We start from the raw sequence: 26,063 nt of genomic DNA on the forward strand, positions 1-26,063 counted from the left end.
ATTGCTTAATTCAAATTAATGGATAATTCACATTTTTTAGCAAATAAATACAGTACTTCAAATCATCAAGATTATAGATTATACTTCTGACTTTAGATCGTTCTTCCACAGAATGTTGTCAAATTCATATTCATTAAAATTCAGTTCTGAACCCTGTGAATTCTGCTAAGCAGCTGGATTGCAATTCCCAGGAGCCAACTTGCAGCCAGGCCTTAAGCACAATGCATATACGTGCATTATCTTTGTTTCTTAAAAAAAAAATGACGAGTTCAGGTCCCAGTTCCCTGCATAGTCCTTTGCTTTGGAAGTTAACATCAACACTTAGATTCACAATGCAAAGAAACACAGCACAGAGAGCCACTTGAAACATGATTTAAGTATAAGTTGGAGGGTACAGAATGGTAGCACAGCCGAAGCTCATGAAAAAGTTTGAGAAATAGTCCTACTCTGCTCTACTTTTTTTTTCAATTCTGAAAGCGACTGAGTGTTCCTGAGCACCAGATGCACCCCATGGTTTTGCAAGACCTTTCTAAAAGGTTCTGTCAGCAGTTTCCGTTTATCCCAGACTCCTGTGAATTCTGTCAACCCCCCAAAAATTATAGTAACAATGAAGAATGCAACCCATATAACTGAACAATTTGGACTAACATTCTGACAGTCTCCTCTGTACAACTGGCTTTCAGAAGTGTGTAAGAATCATTGAGTCATAGAATGGTTCCAGCAATGAAGGAGGTCACTTGGCCCATCATGGCTGTACCTGCTTTCTGCAGAGGAACATATTGGAGTAGGCCATTTGGCCCTTTGAGCCTACTCCACTGTTTGGTAAGATAATGGCTGATCGCTCCACTTTCCTGTCTGTCCTTCATTACCTTTGACACCCTTGTCTATCAAGAATCAGTCTAACTCGGCCTTGAATAAATTCAGTGACCAGTCTCCACTGCTTTCTGATATAGATAATTCCACAGATTAATGATCATCTGAGAGAAAATAAAATCTCCTTATCTGTCTTTGTTTTAAATTGTGTCTCCCAGTTCTAATCTCTCCCATAAAAGGAAACATCCTCCCAGTTTCCACCCTATCAAGTCACCTCAAGATCTTTTATGTTTCAGTAAGATCACCCCTCATTCTTGTAAACACTTAATCAGCCCAACCTGTTCAAGCTTTCTTCCTAAAATGAGGCCTTCATCCCAGGAATGAGTTGATTGAACCCTTTCTGAACAACTTCTAATGCAACCTTATCCTCCTCTAAATAAGGAGACCAAAGCTGTACACAGATCTGCAAATGCGGTTTCACCAAGACCCTGTATGGCTGTAGCAAAACTTGCCCACTTTTATATTTCATTCCCCTTGTGATAAATGCCAACATTCCATTTACCTCCCTAATCACTTGCTATACCTACACACTAACCTTTTGTGCTTTGTGTACTAGGGCACCCAAATCGAGTTCTGCAGTCTCTCTCCTATTAAATAGTACACTGCTTTTCTATTCTTCCTACCAAAGTGGACAAGTTCACATTTTCCCACATTATACTCCACCTGCCAAATTTTTGATCATTCACTCAATCTATCTATATCCCTTTGTGCACTCTTTACCTCCTCTTGACAGCTTGCTTTCCTACCTCTTAGTATATTTGGCAAATGTACCATATATTCAGTCCCTTCAACCAAGTCATTGAAATGTGTTGTAAATGGTTGAGGCCCCAGCACCGATCCCTGCGGTACCCCATTAGTCACTGCCTGCCATTTGCAAAAAGACCCGATTATTCCTACTTTTTGTTTCCTGTCTGCCAACCAGTTGTCTATCCATCTCAGTACACTACTCCCAATCCCATGCACTTTAATTTTACACGCTAATCTCTTATGTGGGACTGCATTGAAAGCCTTCTGAAAGTCCAAATAAACCACATCCACTGGCTCCCCCTCATCAACTCTACTAGTTACATCCTCGAAAAATTTCAGTAGATTTGTCAAGCATGGTTTCCTTTTCATAAATCCATGCTGACTCTCTCCGATTCTGCCATTGTTTTCCAAGTGCTCAACTATTAAATCTTTTATAATGGATTCTAGAATTTTCCCCTCTACCGACATCAGGCTGACTGATCTATAATTCACTGTTTTCTCTCTACCTCCCTTTTTAAATAGTGGCATTACATTAGCTACCCTCCAATCTGTAGGAACTGTTCCAGAGTCGATAGAATCTCGGAAGATGACCACCAATGCATCCGCTATTTCTAGGCCCACTTCCTTAAGTATTCTGGGATGTAGAGTATCAGGCCCTGGGGATCTATCAACCTTCAATCCCATCAATTTCCCTAACACCATTTCCCTACTAATACTGACTTCTTTCAGTTCCTCCCTCTCACTAAACTCTGTGTTCCCCAACATTTCTGGTATGTTATTTGTGTCCTCCTTTGTGAAGACAGAACCAAAGTATATATTCATTTGGTCAGCCATTTCTTTGTTCCCCATTACAAATAATTCCCCTGTTTCTGACTGTAAGGGACCTGCATTTGTCTTCACCAATCTTTTTCTCTTCACATACCTATAAAAACTTTTACAGTCAGTTTTTATGTTCCCTGCAAGCTTACTCTCGTACTCTATTTTCCTCTTCTTAATCAATCCCTTGGTCCTCCTTTGCAGAATCCTAAATTGCTCCCAATCCTCAGGTCTGTTGTTTTTTCTGGCCAATTTGTATACCTCATCGTGGATCCAATACTATCTAATTTCTCTTGTAAGTCATGGTTTGGCCACCTTTCCTGTTTTACTTTTGCGCCAGCCAGGAATAAACAATTGTTGCAGTTCACCCATGCGCTCTTTGAATGTTTGCCATTGCCTATCCACCGTCATCCCTTTAAGTAACCTTTCCTAATCCATCATAGCTAACTCGTGCCTCATACCAACATAGTTTCCTTTATTAAGATTCAGGACCCTAGTCTCAGAACGAACTACATCACTCTCCATCTTGATGAAGAATTCGATCATATTATGGTTGCTCACCCCCAAGAGGCCTTGCACAACTAGATTGCCAATTATTCCTTTCTCATTACACAATATCCAGTTCTCTAGTTGGTTCCTTAACGTATTGGTCCAGAAAACCATCCCGTATACACTCAAGGACTTCCTCCTCTACTGTATTGTTACTAATTTGATTTGCCCAGTCTATGTGCAGATTAAGGTCACCCATAATTACAGATGTTCCTTTATTGCATGTGTCTCTAATTTCCTGTTTAATGCCATTCCCAACATCACCACTACAATTTGGGACTCTATATACAACCCCCACTAACATTTTTTGCCTCTGTGTTTCTCAGCTCTACCCATACAGATTCCACATCGCCAGAGCTTAATATCTTTCCTCACAATTGCATTGCTTTCCTCTTTAACCAGCAATGCAACTCCACCGCCTTTTCCTTTTTTATCTGTCCTTCCTAAATACTGAATACCCTTGGGTGTCCAGTTCCCTTCCCTGGTCACCCTGTTTACATCTATTTGCATGGTTAATTCATCCACTTTATTGGGAATGCTCCTCGTGTTAAGGCACAAAACCTTAAGGCTTGTCTTTGTAACATTACTTGTCCCATTCCCACTATTTTTCACCGAGGCCCTGTTTGATTCTTGCCCTTGATTTCTCTGCCTGTCATTTTTCTTATTCCCCTTTCTGCCTTTTGTTCTTGTCCTAGATTTCCCCTCCCCTGACTCCTGGCATAGGTTCCCATCCCCCTGCCATTTTAATTTAAACCCTCCCCAATCACTCTAGCAAATATTACCCCTAGGACATCAGTCCCAGCCCTGCCCAGGTGTAACCCGTCCAGTTTGTACTAGTCCCCCCTCCCCGAGAACCGGTCCCAATGTCCCAGGAATCTGAAACCTTCCCCCCCTCACACCATCTCTTCAGCCATGTATTCATCTGATATATCCTGCTATTTCTACCCTGACTAGCACGGGGCACTGGTAGTAATCCTGAGATCACTACCTTTTGAGGTCCAACTTTTCAACTTACTCCCTAATTTCCTATATTCTGCTTTTAGGACCTCATCCCTTTTTTAACTTTGTTGTTTGCACCAATGTGTACCACGATCACTGGCTGTTTACCCTACCACTTCAGAATGCCCTGAGCCACTCTGAGACATCCTTGACCCTAGCACCAGGGAGGCAATGTACCATCCTGGAGTCTTGTTTGTGGCCACAGAAACGCTTATCTATCCTTCTTACAATTGAATCCCCTATAACTATTATATTCCTACACTTTTTACTCCACCCTGTGCAGCATTGCCAACCATGGTGCAATGAATTTGGCTGTTGCTGCTTTCCCCTGAAAGGCCATTCCCCCCAAAAGCATCCAAAGCAGTATATCTGTTTTGCAGGGGGATAGCCACAGGAGATTCCTGCACTGCCTATCTAGTCCTCTTACGGAGTCCTGGTGGTCACCCATTCCCTTCCTTCCTGAGGACTCTTAGCCTGCAGTGTGACCACCTTTCTATACGTGCTATCCACGATACTCTCTGCCTCGCGGATGCTCCGCAGTGTCCCCAGCTGCAACTTCAGCTCCGAAGTCTGGGCTTCCCGCACACAGGCTGGCCTCGGGCATTGGAAATGTTCCTGGCTTCCCACATAGAGCAGGAGGAGCACACCACAGCTTTGAGCTCTCCTGCCATGACTTATTCCTTTAAATTAAATTAAACCTTTTGGAAGATACGTAATATCAAATAATATCAATTACTCTAGGGCCCTTCTTCCCTGCCCTCATTATTACAGAATATAGCCCTTACGAACGATGAACCACAAAATAAGACCTTAAAAACTATAAGCGATAAAAGTAGTAAATACTTACCCGACCGTACTCACGGTACTTAAAGGATCACCTTGTTCCCTTTTCACTGAACTCCCTCAATCACCTGTTACTTCCTCAAGGAACTCTAATAAATTAAACACTATTTCTCTTTCACAAAATTTGTTAACTCTGCCTGATCCCATTATGATTTTTATACGTATCCTGCTATAACCTCCTTAAAAATGGATTTTAGCAATTTTCTTATGACTGATAGGCTAATTGGCCTGCAGTTTCCTGCTTTCTGTCTTTGTCCTTTCCAATCCACTGGGGGACCCTTCCAGAATCTAAGGACAGAATTTTACAGCCCCTCCCACCGGCGGGATTTTGCTGCTGAAGTCCATGAATTTTTGAACAGCAATCTGTATTTTACAGCACTGCCCTTGCTGCAAAGGGGCCTTAATATTCTGCCCTAAGAAAATTTTGAAAGATTATAACCCATGCACCTACTATCTCTGCAGCCATTTTTAAGATCCAAGGATGCATGCCATCAGGTCCTGGAGACTTGTCGGCCTTTAGGCCGAATAATTTTCCCAATGCCTTTTCCACCCAATGCTGATGGTGATTTTTTTAAAGCTACTTTCTCCCTTTCGCCTCTTGATTTACAAGTATTTCTGGGATGTTGTTTGTCTTCTACGGTGAAGATAGACACAAAATAACTTCACTGTTTCTCCCATCTCCTTATTTCCCGTTATTCATTCCCTAAACACACTCTCTAGAGGACCAACGATCACTTTAGTTATTCTTTTCCTTTTTAAATGCCTGTAGAAACTCTTACTGTCTGTTTCAATATTTCTAGCTAGCTTTCTCTCATACTCTAATTTCTCACTTTTTAGTCATTCTTTGCTGGTTTCTAAAATCTGTCTAATCTCCTGATTTACCATTAACAGTGCAGATTTGTACAGGGTTTCTTTCAATTTGATACTATCCTTAACTTTCATATTTAGCCACAGATTATGCATCCTTCCCCTAGAGTCTTTCTATTTCATTGGCATAAATATTTGCTGAGAGTTATTAAATTCTTAAAAGTCTGCCATTGCTTCTTTACTGTTGGAGACTAAAGAGGGTGAGCAAGATTACTAAAGCTGTCAGATTAGAAACAAAAGATTTAACTGAAATAAATAGGGAGAAAATATCAGAGGAAGAAGAAAAAGGCTTTTAGCATGGAAAAGATAAAAGGGGCAAGGAATTTCAAAAAAAATTGGGGAAACCAGGAAGAATAAAGGTTATTCTTCCAAGAAATTTGAGAGAGGATTATCAATGCACAAAGCATTGAAAGCAAAACTGAAGTATAAGCTACATTTAAAAATTGTGAAAGGATATGATTTAATAACAAGAAAAGAAAGAATGGCTTTGGGTTGTACAGGACTGGAACTTAATATTTTCAGAAGAGACAAGATGGGGATGAAGGAGGCATGGCAGCAGTATCAGTGAAGGATTCCGTTAGTGCTACTGTATCCTGAGGGTCGCATTAAGACTGAACCCATATGGATCGAATTATGATGTAGGGAAGTAGTACAACTCCTGGTTGTTGGACAAGGGAACAGTTAAAGCAGTTTAATTGCTAATCATTAGTTAACAACCTAAGTACCGATTTGGCTGTATAAAAGGGATAACAGGTGAGACAAGTTCTCTGAGTTTTGTTTCTGGTGCATAAAACTACAATCTGAAGGAGTGTGTCTTAGTCTCTTTCTTTGCTGCCAAACAACTATTGGAGCTGAACACTGGTGGTCACCGAACAGTGAAAATGAGTTTGAGATGGTGATATGCAGGAAGTTCAGAGAGATAAGCAAGAACAGCGGAGTAATGCAGTGAGTTTAACTATAATCCAAGATTAGAGTAGAGACAATGTATGTAGTCAAAGTGAAGAATGCCTTTTAGAATACTAGCATAACAGCTTCCTTGCGTGTTTCTAGACCAACGGGTAAAGAAGTATTGGCTGATCTAGTTTTGGGAAGTTAAGTAAATTGCTGATATGATGACTGTTCAGAAATATTAATGATAACGCAGTTATTGCAGGTTTTGAACCTAATGTCAAAGAAGCTTTGATGAGTTGCTGAAGTGCATTTTGTAGATAGTATACACGGCAGCCATAGTTGCCAGTGGTGGAGAGGGTGAATGTTTAAAGTGGTGGATTGGGTGCCAATCGAGAGGACTGCTTTTTCCTGTACGATGTCAAGCTCCTTGAACATTGTTGGAGCTTCAATCATCCAGTTAAGTGGGGAGTATTCCATCACACCTAACCTCCTACCCTTCGCATATTTCTGATGTGTAGATGATACGATCATTATATTTAAATCCACAGCTGCATGCAATGATTCCCTTATATGTCTTAGTGGACTCTATCCTGCACTCAAATTCACCTTTGAAATGGAGCAGTCAAATGAACTCCCCTTCCTTGATATACTAGTTGAGAAATTTGCCAGGGGGCCCTCTACCGTGCTCTACCGCAAGCCTACTTTCACTGGTCAGTATACATGTTGGAATTCTTACAGCTCCACATACTATAAGATTGGTGTTATTGGCAATCTTGTAAATAGGGCCCCAACCATTTGCTCAACGTGCAAACTTGATGCTGAAATGGGGCGCATCAAAGGCATCCTGTAGGATAATGACTCCCCTGATCGGATCGTTTCATGCTGTATATCACGCAAACTCATGAACGGGCCTAAGGGCATCACTTTTGGCCCTGAAAAGTGCCCAATCCACCTCAGATTATCCTGGAAGGGCAAGGTACCTCAAAAATTTGAGCAACAAGTGAAGCTAGCTGTTTCACGCTGCTACTATGCAGTAGCAACACAAGTGATATTCGCCACTAACAGGATGCTGCTGTCGAGCCAAAAAGACATTCTGCTTATCACACTAATGAGTAATGTGGTATATGAACTTCAGTGCCAGTATGATGCTAGGTATGTAGGCCGTACGTCTCAAAGATTGGTGGACTATATCAAATGCTATGTCCCAGCTGCTATTCGCAATGGGCAAAGCACAGACCGTATCCAACCAGCCCATGCTTGCAAAATGCAAAAAAAAATGCCCAACATTAGATGTGTTTCTGCAGTTGGACGACATTTGCTAAATAATCCTTAGTGTTCTTAGATTGACTCTGACAATCAATTTAAGATTGTCAGTCAGGCTCGCAGTGTGATGCATTTGCATGTACTGGACACTACATATATTAAAACACAGGGCCCTGTTCTTTGCAAACAGAACTTGTACACACATGATGCCTGTTTCATCTAAATAAAATAAGTGACAGCCATTCGCTGACTCATTCCTCAGAACAATGCCTTGATCAATCAGGGTAATGCTGCCTGGTTTAAATTTCAAATAATGCTTGGCAGTTAACTGTCAGCCACCAATTGGTGCATTCTCCATGGCAATGCCGCTACCAATTAGAGCCCACTTGTCAACTGATCAGCACTCTCTTCTCATACAGTATAAATTAGTGTTTTCACATTATATTGGTATTCTTACAAAGTGCCCTGATGAGTGCAAGATGAAAAGCTTTGACATCTCTTTTTTCAGCAATACTTAAGATATAGGTTTAATAGTAGCCTTCAAAAGGAAATTGAATACATTCTTAAAGGAGGAAGAATTACATGGATGTATCTGGGGAAAGAGCAGGGGAGTTGGTTTAACTCGATCGCTCTTCAAAAGAGCTGATGTAGACTCAATGAAGCAAATGGCCTTTTCCTATGTTGTAAGATTCTATGAGCTGAAAAAGGAGATATTTGGATGGGCAACCAGGAGCATGATCAAAGAGTTGTACTTGTCATGCAGAAGTGTTTTTGCAATGTAGAAATCACTGGCAAGATTGGCATTTATTGCCCATCATAAATTGACCTGAGTAGATGATGAGTTATCTTCTTAAATCACCACACTTTTTGCCATTTGATACAACTAAGTGAATTTCTACAGTACTTCGGAGAGCTGTTGAGAGTCAAATAAATTGGTCTGACACTACAATCATGTATAGGTAATGTATAGGTTTTCTTTCCTAAAAGTTGTAATGTGCCAGCCTTAGGTTAGTTGTAGCATTCTCGCTTCTGAGTCAGGAGGTTGTGGATTCAAGTTCCACTCAACTGTGATTACAAAGTCTAGGTTGATGCTCTAGTGCAGTATTCAGAGAGTGCTGCATTGTTGGATGTACTGACTTTCTGATGAGACATTGAATCAAAACCCTGTCTGCCCTTCTGGGGTGAATGTGAACGATCCCATGATACTACATTGAAGAAGAATGAGGGAGTTCTCCCCAGTGTCCCACCCAATATTTATCCCTCAAATGTTATCAGAAAAATAGATTATCTGATTATTCTCACATTTCTGTTTGAGGGATCTTGCAGTGTGCAAACTGGCTGCTGTCTTTTGTGCGTGACAATAGTAACAGTCTTTCGAAAGTACTTCATCCGACTGTCAAGGGCTTTGGGACATCCTGAGGCCAAAAAAGATGCTATATAAATCTAAGTATTTGCTTTTTTCTTAGTAGTAACAGGTGAGAGGGCGATGGATGTGTTTAAAAAGGAATGAACATTTCATTGCCTTTTATGTCCCTGGCCATCCAAAAGCACTTCATAGCCAAAAAACAACATGCTTTTATATAGCTCCTTTAAGATAGTATAGCATCCAAAGGTTTTTTTTCATTATTTCACAAGATGTGAACTTCACTGGCTAGGCCAGCATTTATTGCCCACCCCTTATTGACCTTGAGAAGGTGATGGTGCGCCCTCTTTGTGAACCACTGCAGTCCATGTTGTCTACACTTGCATCCACAATACTGCTAGGAAGGGAGAACCTGGATTTTGACCCAGTGATATTGAAGGAATGGCAATATAGTTCCAAGTCAGGATGAATTGTGGCTTGGAGGGGAACTTGCAGGTGGTGGCGTTCCCATGCATCTACCTTAAGATTCCAATGTTGAGCCAATACCTCAACTATTTCTGCTTTTGTAGCACCTACTTTCAATACTATTTCCAACTTTTCTGCCACTGCTTTTAAATTAACCATTGTTAAATATTGCAAGGCACTAAAAGACAAATCCTCTTTCGAGGAATGCTTCCACAATACACAGCCATTTTGCACTTTTCAGTTAATATAACAAAAGTCATTGAAATCTTGTTTGTACAAACTTTAACAAATTAAACTGTACCTGCTTCAACCTATGGATTAGAAACCCCACAAAGAGCTCCGAATTTTTTAATCTCTGTAAAGACCATTAACTTTTAAAGAGAATTTCAAACTTCCCCTTAGGAGCTGAAAGGATGACAAGTCAAGGTTTCACATTTTAAAGCTTTTACTGTAACAAAGATTTTTTAAAAAATTATTGAGTTAATACCCTTTTGTAGACCATTTAAACTTTAAACTATAGAAATAAATGTTGCTTGTTACTTGTTACTTATCAACTTCACACTGTTCAAATAATTACAGCTGTTATAGCAAACAGTTCAGTTACTCCCAGCTTCCAATGTTTCCTCTCTTTTTACTTTCTCGGCTGGGTAACTTCTAATCCTAGAGCTAGCCCTCACCATAAGGGTTACAGTGCAGATTTCTTCCTCTAGCTCCAAGCTAAGCAAATCTTCCAGACCCTTTTAACTCCTCATGAACTCGAGGTTTAATCTGAGTGCGAATTTCCACCCATGTTTAGAGTCTGCTTTTTCTCTAATTAAAGGTGCAGGCCTGGTTGGTTTAATCTTTTTCTCCTCCCAGTTGGCTGCAGATCACACAAGGCAAAGCTGCAACTGCTGTCTGTGATAATCCTGATTTTATTGGGAAGCCTGTAACCTGATCTCAAAATGGTTTCTTCTACCCTCCTCCCCATGGCAACAGGAGTTTTGTATCTAAGTGGAACTGCTAATTAGTTAGCATTGATCCAACTCTCTTCCATATTGAAAATAAATGGATAGTTTACAGCACCACTGTTTACAACAGTGAAGATTCACTAGGCTGATACCGAGGATGGCAGGATTGTTGTATGAGGAGAGATTGGTTCGACTGAGCCTGTTTTCACAGAGTTTAGAAGAATGAGAGGGGATCTGATTGAAACGTTTAAAATTCTAACAGGGCTAGACAGACTGGATGCAGGGAGGATGTTTCCGCTGTTTGGGGAGCCTAGAACCAGGGGCCACAGTCTCAGGATACAGAGCAGGTCATTTAGGACTGAGGTGAGGAAAAAGTTCTTCACTCAGAGGGTGGTCAACCTGTGGAATTCTCTACCACAGAAGGCTGTGGAGGCCGGGTCACTATATTCAAGAAAGAAATTGAAAAATTTTTGGATGTTAAGGGCACCAAGAGTTATGGAGAGAAAGCGGGAATATGGCGTTGAGATAGATGATCAGCCATGATCATATTGAATGGTGGAGCAGGGTCGAAGGGCCAAATGGTCTACTCCTGTTCCTAGTTTCTATGTAACTCTATACCTTTAATACCTTTCTGGGACTTTGGGAGACTCCGGTTCTAAACATGGTATACTCAGGGACTGCGGTCTTTGTCTCCAAGTATAAATATCTTGCACCTTCCTCTCAGTAAAACAAACCGTGTCCCTTTGTTCTCTAACAATTAAACCACCCAGGTTTACTCTCAGGCAGACTCCAGCACAGGTCATAAGACACCTTTCATCTACCCTACAATTAAAGCTACAGTCCCAAACTGTAATGATATTCTAAACCTCACAATTGTATCAGTAAATGTACATTATATGATTTGCTCTTGGGCATAGGGTACACAAACTCAATTTTTTTAAGACCCAAAAGAAGGGGAGTTGCAATCAATGAGAAGGATTATAAAAGATTTCAGGAAGACATTAGTAGATTAGGGGAATGGATAATTGATTGGCTGTTTCAATTTAATGTATAAAAATGTGAGATAATACATTTTGGGAGTTAAAGCAAGGAATGAAAAAGTACTGAAGGGTGAGATGAACCAAAAGACGTAGGAACTAAAATGTGTCAGTTAACGTGTGAGTATAGATAGATAGAATCAAAAAACCATAGGGAGCTCATAGCATAGGTTATTTGGGATTTTGTTAGAGATAGAAAAATTACTACGAGGAGGTTTGAAATATTAGGATTATTTCCACTAGAGAGAAAGCCAAGGGAGATTTTTAAGAGGTTTTAAGACTAATGAAGAATTTTAATAAAGCGAATAGAGAAAGACTATTTTCTCTGGTTGAGGGGCCAGTGATGAGGGAGTTATCTATTTAATTTGTCACAAGGGTGAGAAATTTCTTTGCACAGTGAGTTAGTAAACATAAAATAGGAGCAGAAGAAGACTGTGCAGCTCCTCGAGCTTGCTCTGCCATTCAATAAAATCAAGGCTGATCTAATCTTGGCCTCAACTCCACTTTCCTGCCAGTTTCCCATAACTCTTGATTCCCCTATAATTTAAGAATCTGTCAGTCTCTGCCTTGAATATATTCAATGATTCATTCTCCCTAGCTGTCTGAGGCAGGGAATTCCAAACATTCACAACCCTCAGAGAAGATCTTCCCCTTCTTAAATGGGTGACTCCTTTTTCTGAAAGTGTGCCCCCTAATTCTAGATTCTCCCAGAAGGGAAACATCCTCTCAGCAAATACCCTGTCAAACCTCTCAGAACCTTCTTTGTTTCAATCATATCACCGCTCATTCTTATAAGCTGTAATGATTATAGACCCAACCTGCTCAACCTGTCCTCATCAGACAATCCTTTCATCCTTGGAATCAACTGATGAGCCTTCTCTCAACTGCTTCCATTACAAAATAACGAGACCATGGGTGTTATTATGGGTGTGGTCTGAACAACGCCCTGTTCAGCTGTAGTAAGACTTCCCTACTTTTATACTCCAATGTCCTTGCAATAAAGGCAACCATTCCATTTACCTCCCTAATTACTTGCTGTACCTACAAGTGGACTATGATTCACATACAGAGACACCCAGATCCCTTTGTACCACATCATTCTGTAGTCTTTCACCATTTAAATAATATTTTGCTTTTGTATTCTTCCAACCAAAGTGGATCACATCATGTTTTCCCACATTATATTTCATCTGCCAGATTTTTGCCCAATCACTCAAACTATCTATATTCCTTTGCAGACTCTTTGTCGTCACCTCACAACTTGCTTTCCCATCTATCTTTGCATCACCAGCAAATCTGACTGCAATACACTTGTTCCCTTCTTCCATGTTATTAATATAGATTTTTAAATAGTTGAGGCCCCAGCACTGATCCCCTGTGGCACCCCACTAGTTACGGTTTGCCAAGCTGAAAATTACGCATCCTGTGTAGGAACCTTGTTCATTACATCCTAAAAGATCTCCTCCTAAATTTGTTGAACACTATTTCCCCCTCATTATACAATCAAGCAGTCAATATGGTATATATTTTTTAAATGCAATGTTAATACTACCTTAATAATGGATCCTAGCATTTCCCGATGACACATATCAGGCTAACTGGCCTATAGTTTCAGACTTTCCGTCTCCCTCTTTCTTGAATAGAGGGGTTACATTGCTGTTTTCCAATTCTGAGATTTCCCAGAATCTAAGGAATTTTGGAAGATTACGACCAATACATCTTCTATCCCTGAAGCCACTTCTTTTAAAACCCTAGGAAGCATGCTTTCAGGTCCATAGGACTTGCGCCTCCCTCACCCCATACTACCATTTTTTACTATCATGTGGAGCTTTTATTGTCTTCTATTGTGAAGACAGGTGCAAAATATTTGTACTAAATGTCTGCTATTTCTTTGACTCCCATAATTAATTCCCCAGTGCCCCCCTCTAAGGGATGAACATTCACTTTTGCCACCCTCTTCTTTCATATACTCAGTTTGAGTTCCACCAGAGTCACTCAGCTCCCGATCTCATTACAGCCTTGGTTCAAATGTAGACAAAAGAGCTGAACTGCAGAGGTAGGGTGAGAGTGACTGCCCTTGAAATCAAGGCAGCATTTGACCGAGTCTGGCATCAGGGGGCCCTGGCAAAACTGGAACCAATGGAAATCGGGGTGGGGGGGGGGGAGGGAACTCCCTACTGGTTGGAGTCATGCTTAGCAAAAGGAAGCGAGTTGTGGATATTGCAGGTCACATCTCAGCCCCAGGACATCATTGCATGGGTTGCTCAGGGTAGTGTCCTAGGTCCAACCTTTTCAGCTACTTCATCAATGACCTTCCTTCCATCATTAGGTCAGAAGTGTAGATGTTCACCGATGATTGCACAATGTTCAGCACCATTTGTGATTCCTTAGGTACTGAAGCAGTCCTTGTCCAAATGCAGCAAGACCTGGACAATATCCGGGCTTGGGCTTACAAGTGGCAAGTAACATTCATGCCACACAAGTGCGGGGCAATGACCATCCCCAACAAGAGAGAATCCATCCATCACCTCTTGACATTCAATTGCATTACCATCACTGCATCCTCTACCCCTCAACATCCTGGGGATTACCATTGACCAGAAACTGAACTGGACTAGCCATACAAATACTATGGCTGCAAGAGCAGGTCAGACACTAGGAATCCTGTGTCAAATAACTCAACTCCTGACTCCCCAAAGCCTGCCCACCATCTACAAGGCACAAGTCAAGAGTTTATTGGAATACTGTCCACTTGCGTGGGTGAGTGCAGCTCCAGCAACACTCAGGAAGCTTTACACCATCCAGGACAAAGCAGCCCGCTTGATTGGCACCCCTTCCACAAACATTCACTCCATCCACCACCGACGAACAGTGGCAGCAGTGTGTACCATCTACAAGACGCACCTGCAGGAACTCAGCAAGGCCCCTTCAGCAGCACCTTCCAAAGCCCCGACCACTAACATCTAGAAGGACAAGAACAAGGGCAGCAGATAGATGGGAACACCACCACCTGGAAGTTCCCCTCCAAGTCACTCACCATCTTGACTTGGAAATATGTCGCCATCCCTTCGCTGGGTCAAAGTCCTGGAACCCCCTCCCTAACAGCACTATGGGTGTACCTACGCCACATGGACTGCAGCGGTTCAAAAAGCAGCTCACCACCAACTTCTCGAGGGCAATTAGGGATGAGCAATAAATGCTGGCCTAGACAATGATGCCCAAATCTTGTAAATGAATCAAAAAATATGTACCTGTAGAAGCTCTTACTGTCTGTTTTAATATTTCCTGTATTTCTTGCTAGTCTATTCTTGCTAGGTTGACGCATGGAACGATTTGGCGGTGGGCCTAGTTCATACTCAGGCCATTGCTTTTTTTGTGGAACAATAGGGGTAACTATTTGATTCAAAGGAAGGTACAACGATGTGAGTAGAGAACCAGAATTAGTTTTGGATTGCTCTAACAAAAAGCCAGTACAGACACTACCTCATTCTGTGCTGTAAACGGAAATGGTTGCTTGGTTAAAGATTTATCTTTGAAAAACATATCAAATATTTACTTCTAATAGATTGCATTTGTTTCCCAGCTACTATTCAGTATAGTCTGAAATCATTTGATAGTGATAGTTGTATGTATTTCACATGTAAATGCATCCTTTAGAAAATGGAACATCCATAGAACATCACAAGATATCGAAAATATTTTTGTTTTTCAATTGTCTCAATTGAATCATTAGACTGCTATCTGATCCCAGGAAATGACGATCTTCGAAGGTCAACCAGCTTAACAATTTTCAATTTACATATAACCTCCTTATAGGAATTCACCACCACGAATCAGTATTGCCCCCTCTGATGAGTGTAAGGGGAATAGAAAACTATAATCTGTCATAGTTTCTCTGCTTGTGTCTCTTTGGCAATCCCGTAGGTCAGGCTGTTATACAGTTATGATGTATTATATATTGCATACACCAGCTATCCAATTTTGTTCTGTTTTCTTAAATTTTCTTTTTAATCTTTTTAGAAAATCAATTAATAATCTTGTTGGCTGATGTAAAGGCACCCTATTATAAACCAAAATCGACAGTGGTGTTACAGTGGAGGTGAGTACCTATTTTGCAGTGCCTCTCTTGCTTTCACATACTGTTAAAGTACAGTAGTTGATCAAATCATTTTCTTTGTCCTTTTTATTTCTTTCAGTGATCTTGTGATTACCAATGTGGTACCAGGGGACTATGATGGAGACTCCCAAATGGATGTCCTTCTCAGTCTTCATTCTAAGAATCTCGATGACAATACAACCATTGTTATCTTCTGGGGAAATAATCAAACATTGGGTAAACTTGTGCTTATTACTAAATGTACTTGATTTTATTTTGTCAAAATTATACCGTTCTTCCAATATGACCCCTTCACATTTTCTTTGCATCTGCTTAAAAAAAAAAGACTGATATGAGGAAAGTCTGCCCATTATGAAATATCTCAAAGAATGCTTTTGTAGTGTTCCCCTGATAATATTTGGCCTAAAAAGTTGAATTATAAATTGCCCCAAATCTTCTGGTCTCTGGATCGTCGGAGATGCAACCCAAAATGCCCATTGGGACCCTGTGGAAGTCCTGACACACTGGCCTCCGGGGAAATTGCCTAGGAAGTTTGAACTTCCAGTGGGCAATTCCCCGGCACTCTCCATGAATGTCTCCAACTCTGAGCTTGAGTCAGGGACTTCGGACAATTCTGTGGGGCTTAACTGAATGGTTACCCTGGAAATGTTAGACACAAAAATACCTAGTCTAACACCTGAGTAACAATGCAACTGACCCCCTCCGCCAATCACTCACATTGACACCCCACCCCACGACTTGACTTGACCTGACTAATCCCGCCAACCACTCAACTGCACCCCCGACCCCAGCTGACCTCTGACTACCCCTCTAACCATGCTATCCCCCAACCACTGACCACCCACAACATCCAAACTACCAACCTGACTAGTCCCCAATCTGACTATCCCTGACCCCCCCTCACCCAGTCACCCACTTACCCACCTGCTACCCTGCCCACGCAACCCACCTACCCCAATCAACTCACCCAACTATCCACTTTACCACCGTACCCATTCACTTACTGAACAGTCATTCATCCACTAAAATTCACAGTAGACCTTTAAACTTGCCATATGACAGCTTGTGTCGTAAAAAGGGGCATGTCATAACTTCGCCCCTCCTTCACCACTGCAACGGTGTGTCCAGACGGACAGACTTCTGATAAAGAAGAGCCGGCAAGAAATGCAACGTAGTATCGAGGTGGTGGTGAGAGGCAGTGGGGGTTTGGAGTTTGAGGGAAATGTCAATCCGATGATGATTGGATAGGGAGGCAATAACATAATGGTATTGTCACTGGACTAGCAAAGCAGGTAAGGCTCTGGCAACCCAGGTTTGAATCCTATCATGGTGAAATTTGAATTTAATAAAAATCTGCAATTAAACCATGAAACTATTGTTGATTGTTGCGAAATCCGGTTCACTAATGTCCTTTAGGGAAGGAAATCTGCCTGGTCTGCCTTACATGTGACTCCAGATCCACAGCAAAGTGGTTGAATCTTAAAAGGCCTAGCAAGCCACTCAGTTGTACAAAATCACAATACAGCTATAACACTGGCATTTATCCAGCAATGCGGAAAATTGTCCAGGTATGTCCTGTACAAAAAAAGCAAGACAAATCCAACCCAGCCAATTACCACCCAATCACTCTACCCCCCCATCATCAGTAAAGTGATGGAAGGGGTCATCAACAGTGCCATCAAGCACTGTTGCTTAGCAATAACCTGCTTACTGACGCTTAGTTTGGGTTCTGTCAGGATCATCCAGCTCATTACAGCCTTGGCACAAACATGGACCAAAGAGCTGACCTACAGAGGTGAGGTGAGAATGACTTGACATCAAGGCAGCATTTGACTGTGTGTGGCATCAAGGAGTCCTAGCAAAACTGGAGTCTATGGGAATCGAAGAGAAGATTCTTCAATGGTTGGATTCGTACCTAGCACAAAGGATGATGGTTGTGGTTGTTGGGAAGTCAATCAGCTCAGTCCTAGGGTATCATTGCACAAGTTCCTCAGGGTAGTGTCCTAGGCCCAGCTATCTTCAGCTTCTTCATCAATGACCTTCCTTCCATCGTAATGTCAGAAATGGGGATGTTTGCTGATGATTGCACAATGTTCAGCACTATTTGTGATTCCTCAGATAGTGAAGCAGTCCATGTCCAAATGCTACAAGACCTGGACAATATCCAAGCTTGGGCTTACAAATGGCAAGTAAAGCTCATGCCACAGAAGCATCAGGCAATGACCACTGCCAACAAGAGAGAATCTAACCATTGCCCCTTGACATTCAATGGCATTAGCATCACTGAATCTCCCACTATCGACATCCTGGGGTTACCATTGACCAGAAACTGAACTGGACTAGCCAGATAAATACTGTGGCTACAAGAGCAGATCAGAGGCCAGGAATCCTGTGGCGAGTAACTCGCTTCCTGACTCCTCAAAGCCTGTCCACCATCTACAAGGCACAAGTCAGGTGTGTGTTGGAATATTCTCCACTTGCCTGAATGAGTGCAGTTCCAACACCACTCGAGAAGCTCTACATCATTCAGGACAAAGCAGCCCACTCGATTGGTAACCCTTCCACAAACATTCACTCCCTCCACCACCGGCGCACAGTGACAGCAGTGTGTACCATCTACAAGACGCACTGTACAAACTCACCAAGGCTCCTTAAACATCACCTTCCAAACCCATAACCATCTAGAAGGACAAGGGCAGTAGATGCATGGGAACACCACCACCTGGAAGTTCCCCTCCAAGCCCCACACACTCCTGATTTGAAAATATGTTGCCGTTCTTTCACTGTTGCTGGGTCAAAATCCTGGAACTCCCTCCCTAACAGCACTGTGGGTGTATCTACAGCACTTGGATTGCAGCGATTCAAGAAGGCAGCTCACCACCACCACCTCAAGAGCAATTAGTAAGTGCTGGCCTAGCCTGCAATGCCCACATCCCATGAAGGAATTTAAAAAAATTCAAACTAAGCAGTGAAAGTAACACACCAAAGTAAGAATTTAATGCCAGAAATTTGAATTATTCAAATCAATATAAAATTAAGCAACTTTGGATTTAGAGTAGGCTGTTTGTCTCAAAATAATATTATTGTAGCCTTTACACACAAACTGTCATGATCCAATTATGCACAAGAGCAAATGTAATTCCAACAGCATTATCTCGCACAGTGCCACCATTGAATGTTTCATCTTGATGTGGGGAGGTGGTGGGATGGAGCGGCAGCAAGTGAATAAATCTCCTTGTTTCTTATGGATTTAAAAATATAAAGAAATTTCTTTCAATAGCGTCTTTCAAGATCTCAGGACATCTCATTGCCTTTCAGCCAATGAAGCATTTTTTTGTGAAGTTATTGTTCTAATTTAAGAAATGGGGCAGGCAGCCTGCACACAACAAGGTCCCAGAAACCTCAATGAGATAATGACTGTGTAATCTGGTTTATTGATGCTGGTGGAGAAAAATACTGGCTAGGATACTAGGGAGAATTCTCTTGCTTTTCTTCAAAATAGGCCTATGGAATCTTTGCCATCTACCTGATGGGGTAGACTGAGCCTCGGTTTAATGTCTCAGGCAAAAGAAAGCAGCTGCAATATTGTAGCATTCCCACAGTACTACACAAAGTGTCCTTCTAAGTTTTGCGCTCAAGTCTCTAGACTGGAACTTGAAGCTGTACCCTTATGACTTAGAGGTAAGGATGTTACCACTGAGCCCCAACTGATGTTATTAGGGATCCATAGAATGTCACTGTATCTAGTGGACCATTATAATTTTTTAACTTTATGATTTTATGCCATTAAAAGCTTTTATCATTAATTTTTAGCACATCATGTTAAAACTCTATATTTAGTACTACACAAGAGTTTTCCAATTGCTAGTTGTAAATTAATTGTTTTTCTTTCTTAGATCCAAAACTTTTTACCATTCTAAAGGACAGCTTTTTGGATGAACCACTAGTACTGGAGTAAGTATTCTCTGTCTTAACCTGTATTTGAATGTGAGTGTCTATATAATGAATAGCGTCATTTGATCTCTACTAGTTAACTTGTTCTATCCAAAAACTAATGAAAATTATTTCTTCCTGCCACCCATCCTAATTTGCCTTGTGGGAAAATAGTTACTCAACTCTGCTTTTCAAAATACTGGAATGTTAGAAAACAGTTATTTTATTGTTGGTTAAATAAGACTGAGTGTCATCAATTCTCCTGACTTTTTGGTTTTCCCTCAATTGGCAGTATTGTTGTGTTGCATTTCGCTAGAGACCAAAAATAACACTAAATGTCATGAAAGTATAGTAATTTTCATAATATTATTGTGATTTATTGTAAAGGTAAGTTAATAGTGGGGTTTGGATTAGTTTCTCTGCATGTATGTGTGTATGGGGGGGGGGGATTTGATTGAGTTGCAGACAGGTAGTCTGGGTGCTTTGATGTATCAGAAGACCATCTAGGTTTGAAATGCTGAATACTAAAGGTGGCTGCCGTTTTAGGATGTGAGGTGTGAGGAACATTTGCAGTTTTAGATAAACCAGAGTAGTTTGAATTTCAGAGAGATGATGGGATGTCATACCTAGCCATAAGAAGTTAAGCCTAACAATGTATTTATTTTTCCCAAAGATTACCAATAATATGAGTACTATGAAAAATTTATATTATGGAAAAAGTAAAGTTGCAAAGATATATTGGAACAATGGGATTTACATTAAAAAGGAAGGAAAACATATAAAGGAAATGAGGTTATGTGTAAGGAAATAAGGCATTCTAAGATCTAACAAGTGTGAAAAGCCTCCAGCCCCTATGTACCAAGCTGCTATCTACAGAAACCGAAGCTAAGAGAATTCACTTTGAATATCACTGTCCAGGGTATTGTTTACCTTGCCTGGGTCTATTGAAATCTGTTTTACTGTTGCCTTAACGGAGATGTAACTAGGAGCTAGAATAATTGGGAGATTTTAAAATTATGGTAATAAATTGTAGACCCATGTATATGCTTAAAATCTTTTCTTCTATTAATAAATGTTTAATTTAGTTTTGTAAAAAACCTCTAAGTCTTGGTGGGCTCATTACTACTAAGTTCAAGGCACGCATCTCGAAACAATGTACACGTTGCAAACAGTTGTGGCAGCTGCCTCAAATTTCCCTCTGGAATTTGAAGAGCTCAGCATTCGCCATCCACTATGCCACTAAGTAATACTTTGGGAGAGGAGGAATATACTTATCTACTGAGAATTTAGAAAGAAGAACTACAAGGGTAACAATAGAAAGAAAAACAAAATGTTCATCTTCCTTTCTCCAAAATGTTTTAGGATTGTTATCTCAAATACAAAGACCAGGACCAGAATTTCCCGAGCAGGGGGCGGGACCCGCTCGCCGACACGTAAATTAACATGGGATGACGTCGGGTGGAACTCCCGATGTCAACCCGCCTCATTTCAATTTTCAGGTCAGCGAGGGCTCAGCAGAATCAGCTGTGCACCCACTGACCTGTCAATGGCCAATTGAGGCCATTGACAAAGTAGCTAAAGTAATTAATGTATATATATACAAAAACAAAAAAACTGCGGATGCTGGAAATCCAAAACAAAAACAAAAACAGAATTACCTGGAAAAATTCAGCAGGTCTGGCAGCATTTTCTTCTCCGCCGATGCTGCCAGACCTGCTGAGTTTTTCCAGGTAATTCTGTTTTTGTTTTTGTTTGTGAAAGTAATTAATGTTCCTGCCCGTCCAACCTTAAGGTTGGTGGGCAGGCCGGGAGCCCTAGCGGGTTTAAGAAAAAGCATGAAACCTCATCCATGGGTGGGATGACGTTTCATGTAGGTTTTAAAATTTTTAATAAAATTGTCAATGAAAGTGATGGACATGTCCCAACTTATGTGACACTGTCACATGAGGGGAATTGTCAGGGAAATTTTTTTCTTTTTAAAAACATTTTTCAGACAGGAGCCAATCGCCCTGAGGCAGCACTTAACCTCAGGGAATCACCGCCCCCCCCCCTCCCCACCGCCCGCACAGGGAGTGCAAAGCGCTTCCTTGTGGACGTCATGCTGAGTGGGCCTTAATTGGCCCGCCCACGTAAAATGACGGTGAGCCCCCGATTGGGGGCGCTGATCGGAGGCGCACCGTCCTGCACCCACTCCTAAACTACCCCCCTCCCCCCCCACCACCATCAACGGGGGGGAAGATTCTGCCCCAGGGGTTTCTATTCATACTGGTTCTTCTTGCCTTTTGATTATCTCCCAATACTTCGGTACCTTACTAACTTGGCATTCAAGAGTGGATTTGCTCAACAAATAATGCGGATCTTTTTGGTTTTGGGGGGACCACTGTAGGGACTTCTGGTCATTGAGTAGTACATTTACCATTCAGGACAACCAAGTCAATTAACCCTTTATACCATTTTAGTATACTTACGTGAAGTTTAAGCAATATAAATTTGCTCAAAAACAGAAAATGGTGTGATTGGAAATTGATCAAAGTGTTGAGGAATGACTAAGGGTAGTGGTTTCTTCACAGTGATCTTATTTGAACCACTTGTTTCATTACCTTGAGCCTAAAAATGGAGTAGCATGCCTGTAGCATAACAAGTAAAATTATTCACCCCGAGAATGCTTAAAAAAAACTTTAGAAATTATGCAAATTGTAAGCAGTTGAAATGTAATTAGTTCTTAACATCTTAAGTGACAATTTTATCTAACCCTATAATATCCTCTCTAGTGATCATTTTTTTACTGAATGTAGCTGCTTTTTACTTTTCATATGTTGTAATATTGTTTGTAAATCTTCAAGCCATTCTCATAGTAAGAATAGCACCAAATTTGAAAACAGTGAATTGCTTGTGCAAATATTAACTCTCGATTGTCCAGTTGTAACTTGTTACTTATTATATTATTATGCATATAGGTTGCTCTGCATTTAGGTTCTACTATAAATTTAAAACCTTACTCTTCTCTCCCCTTCCTCAAAAGTTATTAATTTGTATATGGATTATTTACTATCTTTATTTATTTAAAAAAAAAGGATGCCATACATGTGAATTCATAAATACATTAGTTATTGGTAGTACAGAACTTGAGTATTGCTGAAAAAAGAAACATATCAAAGCTTTTGGTCTTGTGGTCATCACACTTCACAAGAATACCAATATAAGGGGAAAACAACAATTTATGCTGTATGAGAAGAGAGTGCTAATAGGTTGGCAAATGGTCTCTGGTAGAGGCGGTGCAATGGAGAATATATCAATGATTGTGACTGACAGTTAACTTCCAAGCATTGTTTGAGATTTAAACCAGGTAGCTTGACCCTGATTGGTCAAGGTATTGCCCTGAGGAGTGAGTCAGTGAATGGCTGTCAATTATTTTGTTTAGCTGAAGCAGGTGCAAAGAACAGGGCCCTGTGTATTAATACATGTAGTTTCTAGTACATGCAAATGAGCCACACTGCAAACTCGACTGACGATCATAAATTGGTTTTCAGCATAATTCTTAGCACACTGAGGATTATTTAGCAAATGTTGCCCAATTGTGGAATTATATCTCATGTTGGATACTGTTTTGAGTTTTGCAAACATGGGCTGGCTGGGTACGGCCTGTACTTGGCCTGTTGCGAACAGCGGCTGTTTTTTATGATCTGCCAGTCTTTGGGATGTAGAGCCTACATAACTATCATCATACCACCCTGAAATTCATATACCATATGGTTTAAATTTCAAGTAATGCTTGGCAGTTAATTCTGTCACCATCAGTTGGTGCATTCTCCATGGCAATGGCCCTTCCAATCAGAGTCCACTTGCCAACCAATCAGCACTTTCTTCTCATACAATATAAATTGATGTTTTCCCCTTATATTGCTGTTCTTGCAAAGTGTCCTGATGAGTGCAACATGAAAAAATTCGACATATCTTTTTCAAAAATATTCAAATAAATTAGCAGTTTTTATTTTGAATGAACATTTGCTCATCATCTTTGCCAGCCAAAAGTAACCAGAAGGTAACATCCCAGAATTCTCTGAAATGTTGGTTTAGCAGCAAGTTAGGTTTTGTTCCGGGGAGAGAAAAAAACTATTTATTGTTTTGTAATACACAGATTTATTGCTAAGTTATAAAATAAGCATATCGAAGGTTTAGCTGTTGATAGTCATATGGGGTTGAATTCTGTACTCTGGAGGTGAGGGAAATATCTTTTGAAAAATGTTGGTTGTTCAAAGGCTAACTTCATTTATGGTAGACATTTTGTGCAAAGATACATTTTCTATATCTTGTTCATAGTTATTTTCATAATCAATTGCACTTTCATGCCAACTGAAGAAATTGAAAAAGTAGAAATAATAAATATGATTCACAAATACTTTGGTTAATTTAAATTGGTGAGCTGCTAAATTTGCAGAATTAGTTATAGTTTTAAACAACTTTTATTTTTGCTGAAATAAATGATAAGTTAACCCCTTAATACTTTAGAGCTTTGGTTTCCTCTTGCTTTTCTTTAGGAAGGATTGCATTAGTTCAAAAATAATATGCAAACCAGTTAGCTTTTTCCTCCTTCAACTGGCAATGTTTGCTGTTCCTCATTTGATCCAAAATCTGGATATACCTCAGTTTGCTCTGAATTTGCCAATATTCATTCTGTTTATTGCAATGATTATCATCCACACTTTGTAATAAATCATTTAAAAAAAAAGTGACAGCTAACTTAAAAAAAAACCTGTATGCCTTTATGGGTATGGTAGTGTTTCCCTCATTGGACCCCTTTTGAAATGACTTAATTGAATTATAGCCCTGATTTTTATTTATTATTATTTATATTTATGTTAGTTACCTGATTAAGGAGATTTGTGCTAATTATTCAATGGGCTGTCAAATGGAGTGCCATGTTGTGGCAGACTGTGGTTTTTCTGACCAGGAAATGAAAAGTTTGATTATCTACTGGGTACTAGTGGACATTACCTTGGATACATTTTTGCCCCTGATGCTCTTTGCTTCTCAAAGGCATGGTAGTAGGCTAACATTATTTCATTGGGTGCATAAGTCCTGCCGTTACTAAGTTTAATCTCAGGCCATTAAGCAAAATTACAAAAAAGACTTACTGATCTTAAACACCAGTGGTTAGTCAAAATCTGTGATAAATTTAACTTATTGAAAGAAGAAAACAATGGATGATTGCCTGCTTTTTCTAATCTATATTCTTGCATAAAATTAGAAAGTATTTTTTGTGGGTTAATAAATTTAATGACCTGATTAAATCATGGTAATATAATTTCACTGTTTCAGTGCATTTGCATCAATCCATAAAATCACACATATCAATGCAAGCACCAAGTACTGCTAGCCTTGTTTAGTCACATCTATGCCAGTTACATTTCTATGTTTAAAATTAACTGAAGACCATTTCTATCCTCACTTTGTCTCCTTTCTTTGTGTTCTTGAAGGCAAATTGCAAATCAATAAATTTTCTCAACATGTCACAATCACATTTAACAGAAATAATATTGAGTAAAAAGTAAAGTAATGATTTTTTTTTTAAATGGCATTGAAAAAGAGCTGTAACAGAAGCCGAGACAAAAATTGATGAATTAGAGTGTACCATATTCAGAGAATATTCTAGTAATATAAAACTTAAATGGAAAGCTGTGTATTTGTGGTGTGGTAGTTCAAGCAGTTGGCATATTCAACATATAACAGAACTTTGTGTCCCTGCAGCATGTTCACTTTAGTCAGGTGAGTTCAACACTGGTCATTGAACATTGATAGAAGTGATTGGGTAGACAGTTATTGGAGAGAAAATTAGGATATGAAAAAGACCTGATGCCAGGTTATAAGTATAGTGAGACTGCAATAAACACTACAGTATTAAATAAATCTAATTTCCAAACAAATTTGTGCTCAACAACTTGCATTTATATAGCACCTCTAACAGAAAAATATCCAAAAGCACTTAATGGAAGCATGTATTGAGGGCAAAACAACTAAATTTGATTGCAAATGTACAATATAGAAGCTATAGAAAAACACAATCTATAACCACTAATTGCATTTGTATAGTGTTCCCTTCATATAAAGAGCAGCAGAGTGCTGGAGAGGTGCATCTAATGTAACTGTTGGCATTGATGACAATGTACCTAATGGCTTTTTCTTATGCTGAGTACTTATGTAAATGCCTTTATGACTAAACAATTGAACTGATCTGAGTAAGAAGCTTCTATATTATTGATTTGAATTAACATCTGAAACAACTAAAGTGCTTTTCATGACCTTGGGACATCCCAAGCCTCTTTGCAGCAAATGAGGTGCTCATGAAGTGT

General features: G+C 40.2%; 1 protein-coding gene across 2 annotated transcripts in view; it reads left to right on the forward strand.

The window, feature by feature from the left end:
* Window positions 1-26,063, forward strand: part of itfg1 (integrin alpha FG-GAP repeat containing 1) — a 292,356-nt gene that overhangs the window by 5,702 nt on the left and 260,591 nt on the right. For both annotated transcript variants that reach the window (XM_041192254.1, XM_041192255.1), the window contains exons 2-4: window positions 15,684-15,762; window positions 15,860-15,996; window positions 19,677-19,734. In XM_041192254.1, the coding sequence (XP_041048188.1) occupies window positions 15,684-15,762; window positions 15,860-15,996; window positions 19,677-19,734 (274 nt within the window). The remainder of the gene's footprint in view (window positions 1-15,683; window positions 15,763-15,859; window positions 15,997-19,676; window positions 19,735-26,063) is intronic.

This window comes from Carcharodon carcharias, chromosome 7, assembly GCF_017639515.1.
Source record: "Carcharodon carcharias isolate sCarCar2 chromosome 7, sCarCar2.pri, whole genome shotgun sequence".
Classification (NCBI taxonomy): domain Eukaryota; kingdom Metazoa; phylum Chordata; class Chondrichthyes; order Lamniformes; family Lamnidae; genus Carcharodon; species Carcharodon carcharias.